The 9,908-nt window shown below is 49.1% G+C and overlaps 1 protein-coding gene across 1 annotated transcript in view; it reads left to right on the forward strand.

Moving 5' to 3' along the window:
• The window catches only part of p47 (NSFL1 cofactor p47), a 191,748-nt gene extending 182,662 nt beyond the window's left edge, over positions 1 to 9,086 (forward strand). The window contains exon 8 of the mRNA XM_068358767.1: positions 8,255 to 9,086. Within this exon, the coding sequence (XP_068214868.1) occupies positions 8,255 to 8,470 (216 nt within the window). The 3' untranslated portion in view covers positions 8,471 to 9,086. The remainder of the gene's footprint in view (positions 1 to 8,254) is intronic.
• The last annotated feature ends 822 nt before the right edge of the window (positions 9,087 to 9,908 follow it).

The following is a 9,908-nucleotide window of genomic DNA, read 5'->3' on the forward strand; positions in this document are numbered from 1 at the left end:
ATCATTTACATAAATTGACCCGCCATCACCTGTCTCCAGAAGTCCTGCTTGCAATAAAAAGTGATGTCTCCCCTGTGAGAATATATATAGATGCAGCTGGGTACCCCCAGCCTACCCGCTCAAACGGTTAGGCAGGGTTGCCAGCTCACAATTAAAGTTTAATGGCTACCTCCAGCTGCCGCTGAAAGATAATCCACATAAATAACTCCAGGTTTGTATTAGTTAGGGAAAAATACAAATCATCTCAGAATTTATCATGTTAGGAGTTAGCCCACCCTAGTGTAGTATTTATTCGCGAAAATTCGCTTATCACGCCTGTGTCTGTAACCTAACTATTGCGAAGAACCAGGCTTGACTGTATAGAGGTGACTGGGTACCACCCAGCCACCCCCGGCCTACCAGCTCAAGTGGTTAGGCAGGGTTGCTACCTCGCACTTTTAGTCTAATGCCTACCTTCCAGCTTCGCCGAAAGATAAGCCATATAAATAACTCCAGGTTTGTATTAGGGAAAAAGGCAAACTATCTCCGAATTTTTCATGTTGAGGGTTGAATATGAGAACAAGTACATAATAGACTTAAATTTGTGAAGTTGAATAAAATCGCAAACCTGAAATTTTTACTGTTCCCCAAAATGGCATTTGGAAAGGAAACCCATGCTGCATTTATATAAGTATGTTTTATATTTTTTAATGTAAATACCTTGCATGAACTGGAAATGGTTATTGGTTATCTGGATTAATGAATGTTCTCATACGGTAAGTTTTGTTTTCCTTTTGGTTCTCTGTATGGACAATATCTTCATGATAGCATGGCCTTTTGTTGGTATGCCTTATTCTGATTAGCCAGTGGGTGTTGTTTGTATTTGTATGGTTAATTCCGATTGGCTGGTGGGTCAGCCTGTAGCTAGCTTCTTAAAGGAAGCCATATGAATCTCGGGTGAGTACTGAAATTATTTTATTAAAATTCCATTTGTTCCAACACGGAGTACTTACCTCAAACTACTTTCTCAGGAGTATCTGGGATCTCCTCCCTAACCAACCAAGAATTTTGCGCAGTTCCCCCTATCTCCGTTTTTCCTTGTCGAGTCCCTCCGTGGCGGATGGATACGTGCCCTGAGGCGACCCGGGTTCAGCGAGTGTGGGTGCATCTGGTCGCGGCGTAGATAACATCTCGCCTCTCTCTCTCACATCCCGTCCGACCCACCATTGTGTTCCCTTGTGTTTTTCCGTTCATATCCTTTCCTTGTGTTGCTTGTGAATTCCCTTATGGAATCCCAACGTCGTTGTCCCAGGCCCAAGGTCGGTAAGTCATGTGGGGCATGGCTCTCTAAGTTGGATATCGATCCGCACACTTTGTGCTCCACGTGTCGGGGCAGAGTGTGCTCGCCCGCGTCCACGTGTCCGGAGTGTGCGACCTGGCCGGAACTCCAGTGGACATTATTCGGTACAAAGAAGAAGAAGGCTTCGAAGCGGTCGCCGAAGAAGACTGGTCTCGGTGCGCCGTTGTGGGGAAACAGCCCATTGCTGTTCCCCCATGAGTCTGATTTTAACAAATCTAATTGCGCTGTGCCTACGCAGACTAGTGTGGAGTCTGCTGTTGTGACTGAAGTGCTTCCCGTAGACGAGGTTCTGGTGCCCGCAGGACCCGTCTCCAGTGAGGACCCGGTGTGGGGGAGGTCAGGAACACCAGCTCCTTCCCCCCCCCCCCCCCTCGTGGCAGTGCTTTTCAGGTGCAGCGGTTTCAGGAGGCTATCAAGACAGAGAAAGACAAGCCACGTGCTCTTCAGACCCCGACTCCATTGTGTGGACGGCACCAAGGACGCCCTTCAGGTCACCCATGCGGCAGGAAGAAGAGTTTTCTGGCTGGTTTGCCTCATGTGGGTCACTACTCATGCCCCCGGCGCCTTCCGTTGCGCTGCCGCCTGATTTCATGCAACCCGCCACCCCGGTAGCACAATTGCAAGCCCCCATGTTGGCGGCAGAGGATTCAGAGGACTCGGATAGCTCCTCTTCGCCTTCTTCGTCTTCCTTGGACGTTACCTCGTCCTCTAGCTCTTCATCGTCGGAAGACTCCAGTGACCAGGAGATGAGGAAGAAGAAAAAGAAGTCAAAGAGAAAGAAGTCGAGCTCGAACTCAGGCCCCTCTAGTAAGAAGGCCAAAGTTGCAAAGAGCAAGAGCAAGAAGAGAAAGAGTTCCAGGAAGAAGAGGGCAAAAGTAGGTAAGGCAGTGTTTCCCCCTCGCGTGTCGAATAGGGCTCTTGCCGCTCCAGTGCCTGCCTCGGCGGCTGCTGGAGCCGCTCCCGTGCCCTTGCTCAGTGTCTCTTCAGCTCTCTTCGGATGCAGCTGTTGGCACATGCTAACTTTCCCTTGCCCTTGCCCAGCAAGTCACTGGCTCAATCTGTTCAGGCTCAGCCCGGCAGCATTGTTCCTGCACCCAAAGTCTCACCGGCTCCATCCAAGCAGCGGATGCAGCCGCTGACACAGCAGGGTAGTCACTCTCCACGGATTCCTCCGGGAGGGGGTAGACCCATGACGGCTACCTCCTCCCGAGGGCTCCATCCGTGATGGAGGCAGCCGCTCCATCGAGCCGGCCGGATGCCAGGGATACGGACGCCCCCACGGATCCATCCGTGATCGAGGATACAGCCGACACGGAGGATCAAGTGGTAGCGGGCTTATTTCATACGGGAGAATGTTCGCCTGATGAAGTATCCTCTTACAGGAAGGTTTTGGCACTGATTCGCCGCCACCACAAGCTAGATAAGCCCAAACCGTCCTGAGAGCAGGCCTGGCTTTCGGGTTTGGGTAGGATGGTAGACAACCCGGTAGAGCAGAAACCATCTTTGACCCTACCGGTGGCTCCTGACGTGTCCCTGGTCATGGACCACGTCAATCGGTTTGTCTCGGGGCACAAGAACTCCCTCAAGGCCCAAGGGTCCTTGAAGCTCCTGCCTGGACTGAGGACCCAGAAGAAATTTTATGTGCCAGACGAACTGCCTGGGGGGCCTCGGACTAGGGAAGAAGCCGTCGCGGCTCTGAGCCAAGGCAGTGGAGACGACAGGATCCTTAACGCCCCAGTGGTCTTCTCTCAGGCGGAGGCCACTATGATCGAGGACACGTCGCAGGACATCATCAATGTGGCCTCCTGATTGGACTGGTGGGCATGCACCTCTCGGTGCCGGAGAATCAAGCTCTCTTGCATGAGCTCATAAGTTTGGAGGCAAAGCCATGAAGTTTTTAACATTCCAGTATTTGACTCAGACAGCAAACTGGATCTTAAGAAGGAGGGATACGGTACTTAACAGGCTCCCCCGTAGACTCCCCAAACGTGAGGTCAAATTCCTGAGGAATGCTCCGGTGTGGGGTGAGACCTTGTTCCCCCTACAGACGGTAGCAGAAACCATGGAAAGAGTGGGGAAACTGAAAGACTCGGCTCAGCCTAGGCAGCCAGCAGTAAGACGCCCTCCACGTAGAAGACAGTCTGTGGACGGGGCCTACCTGCCTATGCCACCAGCTAGACAGGAGGCCCCCTCCTCTTCCTGGCATCAGTCCTTGCGGCCCTCCCGCAGAGGTGGTGCCCCAGCCCAAGTCTCCTTTAGACAGAAATACTCAGGCTTGAGACGAGGTCGCTCAAACCGTCTCCCCAGAAGGAGATAGGAAGAGAGGCCCCCTACACCTTTCCACGCCACAGGTGGGGGGATGCCTCAAATCAAATTGGCAAGCATGGCAAGACAACGGTGCGGACATATAGACCGTAGCAGTACTCAGGGAGGGATACAGGATTCCCTTCCTGACAGAGCCTCCCCCTCTGATTCCTGAGCATCGGGCGGAGTGGCTGACCCCCAAGGATCACATGAAGAGAGCAGCCTTGCAGGAGGAGGTGTCGGCCATGTTGGAAAAAGGAGCACTACAACCCGTCCGGGAATCGTCCCCGGGGTTCTACAGCAGGCTCTTCCGGGTGGAGAAAGCTACGGGGGGTTGGAGGCCAGTCATTGACCTCTCGGCCTTGAACAAGCTCATCAAGAAGACGTCCTTCAAGATGGACACGCCGAAGTTGGTACTGGCAGCCCTGAGGGAAGATTTCATGATGTCCCTGGACCTCAAGGACGCCTACTTTCAGATCCCCGTACACCCCTCCAGCAGGAAGTTCCTCAGGGTGAAGTGGAGAACCCAGTCTCTACAGTTCAGGACCCTCTGCTTCGGCGTGTCAACGGCTCCTCAGGTGTTCACGAGGGTATTCACCGTAGTATCAGCCTGGGCACACAAGCAGGGCATCAGGCTGATCAGGTATCTCGATGACTGGTTGCTGCTTTCAGCCTCAGAGGCAGCCTTAAAGGAGCAGGGGGCAAAGCTGTTACACCTCTACAGAGAACTGGGGGTTACCATCAATCTAGAGAAGTCCCAGTTGGTCCCCACCACCAGGATGACGTACCTAGGGATGGTCCTGGACTCCCAAGTAGCAAGGGCATTCCCCTTTCAAGAGAGGCTGGACAATCTGGACCATATAATGTGACCATTCCTAACAAATACACCAATGAGAGCCAAGGATTGGCAGAGACTCGTGGGCCACCTGGTCTCGCTAGAGAAGCTAGTTCCTCAGGGGAGGCTCAAGCTGAGGCCGGTCCAATAGAATCTGAAGGACCTCTGGTCACTGGGAGACCCGCCTCAGTCCTTACTCAGGATGACTCCAACTACCAGAAACATGCTCCTCTGGTGGTCCGACAGGGCGAACACCCTAAGAGGGGTGCCGTTCGCGGCCGCTCCTTCGGAGATGTTGCCCTTCACGGACGCGTCAAAGGAGGGGTGGGGAGCCCATCTGCTCGAAGAGACAGCAGAGGGGAAGTGGTCTCCAGAGGAGAAACTCCTCCACATAAACCTGCTCGAGCTCCTGGCAGTTCAAAAGGCCCATCGCCTACAGGGAAACATAATAGCCCTCGTGTGCGACAACGCCACCGTGGTGGCCTACATAAAGAAACAAGGAGGTTTGAGGTCAAGGGAGCTGTGCGATCTCACGGCTCGAATCTTGGAAGGGGCTGAGAGGAAACACATCGTTCTCACAGCCAGGTTCATTCCAGGGAAAAGAAACTTTCTAGCCGACGGCCTCAGCAGAGCAGGGCAAGTAGTGGGGTCGGAGTGGTCCCTACACCCATAAGTGGCCCAGAAGGTCCTACAGTTGTGGGGCTCACCGGTGATAGACCTGTTCGCCACAAGGCTCAACACACAGCTCCCCGTGTTCTGTTCTCCTGTGCCAGACCCGGCAGCAGCATTCAAGGACGCCTTCCAGCACTCTTGGGACGGACTCGACGCGTATGCCTTTTCCCCCTTGGGGATTCTCAGGCAGGTGCTCAACAGACTCAGACAATCAAAGGCTACAGTGATGACTTTGGTAGCGCCCTGGTGGCCGGAGAGGGAGTGGTTCGCGGATCTACAGGACCTGGCCACCCTTCCTCCGTGGCCCCTACCAATAAGGGAAGATCTGCTGCACCAGCCCCACTTTCGGAGGTTGCACAAAAACCCCTCAGTGCCTCCGGCTACACTCGTGGAGGTTATCAAGCGTCTTTTAAGGAAAGAAGGATACTCGGAGAAGACAGCTTCAAGGATGTCAGGGTATCTTCGGAAGTCCTCGATCGTGGTGTACCAGGCTAAGTGGGCCACGTTTGTGAAGTGGTGTGCCATGCAGAATCTGAGGCCCCTGGATGCATTAGTCCACAAGATTGCAGACTTCCTGGTCCACCTTAGGGACGACCTGGGGGTGTCCATTCCAGCCATCAAGGGGGTCCGAGTGGCCCTGGGGCAGGTCTTTCAACTCAGAGGCATCGACCTGGGGGCATCCCACCAGATTTCCATGCTCATCAGAAGTTTCGAGCAGTCTTGTTCCCCCCGCGCCTCTCAGGTCCCGCAGTGGGACGTGGCCAAGGTTCTGACAAGGCCTCCCTTCGAACCCCTCAAGGATATCCTAGATAAAGACTTCACCCTCAAGACAGTGTTCTTGCTGGTGTCACTGTTCATAACAATTGTAATTCAAAATAAATTAAAGTTCAAGTGGCGGGGTAAGACAAACGTTACTTTGTATCTGTCGACATGTATTTCATTAAGTAATTGATTACACGTCTCTGAGCACACTCAAGTTACTTGAAAGTCTGCACAATTATCAATCTTTTTCATAAAATAAGTGCTCTTATCAAACATTGGTTACGTCAAATTATTCTTGGGCGAACAAACAGTCAGGGAACGACGGAATTATTACTTTACTTTACTTCAGTTTCTCTCACTTTTCTCTAAAATTTCTAAGTACAAAACTACCAGAGTTTGGATCTTGGCAAGCAGTGTTACTACAATAAAATCTTATCTGCTCCTCGTGAGATCTCAGGCCTGACTAACTGATAGGCCGCGGGCGTCGCTGGGCGTAACCCCATGGCGTCCTGGGAAGAAGACCAAATATGGTCATGCTTGAGGACGTGTTCGTTATTCCAAACCGGATCCATCCAGTAGGCCTACGCTCTCCTGAGCCATTTGCTCCCCCCAAACAATCTGCAAAATAAGGAGGAGACAGAAAACACCCTTTGTCTGCAGTTTGACATAGAGACAGACTCTTGTCGCCAGTGGAAGCTAGAAAGCACACACTCCCAGGCGAGCCAGCGAACTAAGGTCATTCACATGACCTCAAACAGAGATTCACAAACAAGGTGTACGTGACACTGGCTCTGGCCTCAGCCAAGCGCGTGAGTGAGCTCCACCACTTGTCATTCGAGGTCTCGCACTCGAAAGGGTGGAAGGACCTATACTTGAGGTTTCTGTCTGAATTTGTGGTCAAAACACAGAACCCAGCCATTGCAGACCCGAGCTATGAGGGGTTCTCGGTCCCGGCGATCCCTCATTCGGACAACCCGGAAGACTTGCTCCTGTGCCCAGTGAGAACAGTCAGAAAATACCCTAGCAGGACAGCCAGACTCCGGCTGGGCATCAAAAGTCTGTTTGTCTCCTCAGGCCCAGTAAAGAAAGCAGTGTCAAAGAACACGATCTCCTGGCTTCGGCAAGTCATCAAGAGAGCTTACGCCAGTGAGGGGTCCTCAATCCCGGGTACCCTGCGGCCCCATGATATTAGGGGTCTTAGCACTTCTTTGGCATTTGACAGCAACATGGCAGTAGGCCAAATCATGCGAGCAGGCACATGGTCCAGGCAGTCCACCTTTACGGCCCACTACCTGAAAGACTGCACGAGGAAGTCCCTGGACGCCTTCTCCATTGGGCCAGTGATTTCCGCCCTGCAACAAGTTTAGGGCTAAAGCCCTGGGTAGCCCGAGGGAAGTAATTGCAAGCGACACAAGTTTCCTTCTTACTCCCCTTTCCTTCCCTCCTCCCATGTGAGAGATGGATGTTGTGGAAGCCCATGTCCAGATTATGCAAAAAGGTGAGTTACACATACAAGTAGATTTTTGCGTGCTTCCCCTAACTCTCCTACCCTGTTCTTTGTGTCGTCTGGACCTAGCTCCTATCTAGGTCCCGTGTCCTGGGATGGTAGTGGTGGGTCTTCCTGCTTGTAAGTTCACCCCCGCCTCCTAAAGTGTAAGTCTCCTAAGAAAGTAGTTTGAGGTAAATACTCCGTGTTGGAACAAATCACAAATTTTAAGTAATTTGTATTTTTCCTAACAGTACTTACCTCGAACTAATTTCGGGTTGTTGCCCGCCCATCCTGCCCCGGGTGGTTTACAGGAGTTCGAAGTAGAACACATATGCTTACTGGCAACAAAGACGTAGCAGCGCACCCACGCTCGCTGAATCAGGGTCGCCTCAGAGCACGTATCCATCCGCCACGGATGAACCCAACAAGGGAGAACGGAGATGGGGGAACTGCGCAAAATTCTTGGTCGGTTAGGGAGGAGATCCCAGATACTCCTAAGAAAGTAGTTCGAGGTAAGTACTGTTAGGAAAAATACAAATTACTTAAAATTTGTGATTTTTTAGTTTCCATTGTGTTTGCTGTCATATATTGTTCATGTTTACTCAACATGTGATGGAATCTGAAGGGTGGTTATCAAGTTCAGTATTATAAAAAAGTTATCCTACAAGATGAGGTGTAAGAAGTTTCTAGAGTGGCAGAGAGCTGTAATTTACTTTTCTCTCCATGTTGAGGCACAGAGACATACATTTAGTTGGAAGCATTTATATTCAAAATGTTTTTTTATTTTATTGTTCACAAGAAATGTTTAGGTTTATGCATTCTACTTACTGCATGTTCTGTTTTTTCTTTTCAGATACGCTTACCAGATGGGTCACGCCTAATCTTAAAGCTGAATCACACTCATACTGTCAGTGATATCCGACAGTATATAGTAACTGCTCGTCCGTCCTTCGAAACCACAGAATTTGCCCTAATGACAACATTCCCACATGCAGAAGTGACTGCACTTTCTCAAACGGTAGCAGAAGCAAAGCTGCTTAATTCTGCGTTAGTGGTCAAACCCAAATAGTACTGTAACCATAATTCAGTTTTAAGGAGGTGGATGTACTCTTGTATACTGTACATGAACTTGTTATTCAAAATGAAAATGAAGTTATAGATAGGGATATAAATCTTGATTGCGTTGATGATGTGGCATCGCTTTGTAGTTATTGTTTGAAGTCATGTTCAGTATCGTAACTGTGATTGAATTTCCAGGCATGGTGAAATTTTTTAGGTTGGAAGTTTTAGGCACAAGAGCTGTAGCATTGTGTGATATTCATAGTATTTTAATTGCTACAGACATCACTATAAATTTTTTTTCTGGTTCTCCTTTTGATATCATTAGATAAATTTTCTTTTTCTTATATATCTTGAGATAATCTTTATCCATGATCATATAAAACATTTGTAAGAGATAAATATAAGAAATCCTTTTTTTTCTATTATTTATTAAATTATCCTAGGACTTTGATTGTTTTTATCATCATAATTTGTATTTATGTGCTAAGTAATTCTTCAATAAAACTTCATATTCAGCTTTAAAGAGATAAAACTTCATATTTAACTTTTATCAGATTCGTGTATGACAAATAAAAAAAATCACAATGATTAAGGGAGGACAACTATGATTTAGTAACCCTACATATATGGTTTTATTGATCCATCAACTTAACTATTGACCTGAATAATTTCCAAACTAATATAGTCTTGTATTGAATACTTTAAGGGGAAGTTGACAAATTGTAGGTTGACAAAACTGTTAATCCCACTGTAGGAAGGTAACCTCAATTTTTGGCATTTTGGTTGATAGATTTGTAAATGAAAATTGATCCAGCTCCTAAATAGTGGTCTCTTGCAACAGCTGCTTATATTTTATGCGGCATTCAAGAAGGGAGTCGTACTTCTATGAAGGCACTGGCATTTGCATCGGAGAACTATACACTACTGTACATAAAAATGCCTTTGTTCTGGCACCAAATACAAACCTTTCAGCTCTTTACTTTGGAGTTACATTTTGGTAACAGCTGAAACTAGCTGTAAAACTTTTAGTCAGGTATTAACCCCCCCCCCCCTCCCCCCTTGGTTAGCGGGAGGTGGACCCGCCACTTTGCACACACATAGTAACCAACACAAGACACTTTGCATTTTGGCTCAGAGGAGAGTGGACGTTTTCTGTTCTCCTTTACTTTACAGTACTCGGTTTTAAAACCTATTAATGATTAACTGGCCTAAAATTTTAATTGTTCCGTAACTGAAATACAAACCACGCTATTTGATATGGGTATTACTTTCGGCGTAGCTGAAATGACGAACCATTAGAATTTTAACGAGGGTTTACTACCCCCATCGCTAGTTAGCGGGGGTAGGGAGGGGTAGCTTGCTACCCCCCCCCCCTCCCCCCCTTTCACACATCTGTGTGGTGAGCTCACTTTTACTTTGGCTCGGGTGGTGATCGGAGGTGTCCG

The sequence above is a fragment of the Palaemon carinicauda genome, chromosome 35 (assembly GCF_036898095.1).
Source record: "Palaemon carinicauda isolate YSFRI2023 chromosome 35, ASM3689809v2, whole genome shotgun sequence".
Classification (NCBI taxonomy): domain Eukaryota; kingdom Metazoa; phylum Arthropoda; class Malacostraca; order Decapoda; family Palaemonidae; genus Palaemon; species Palaemon carinicauda.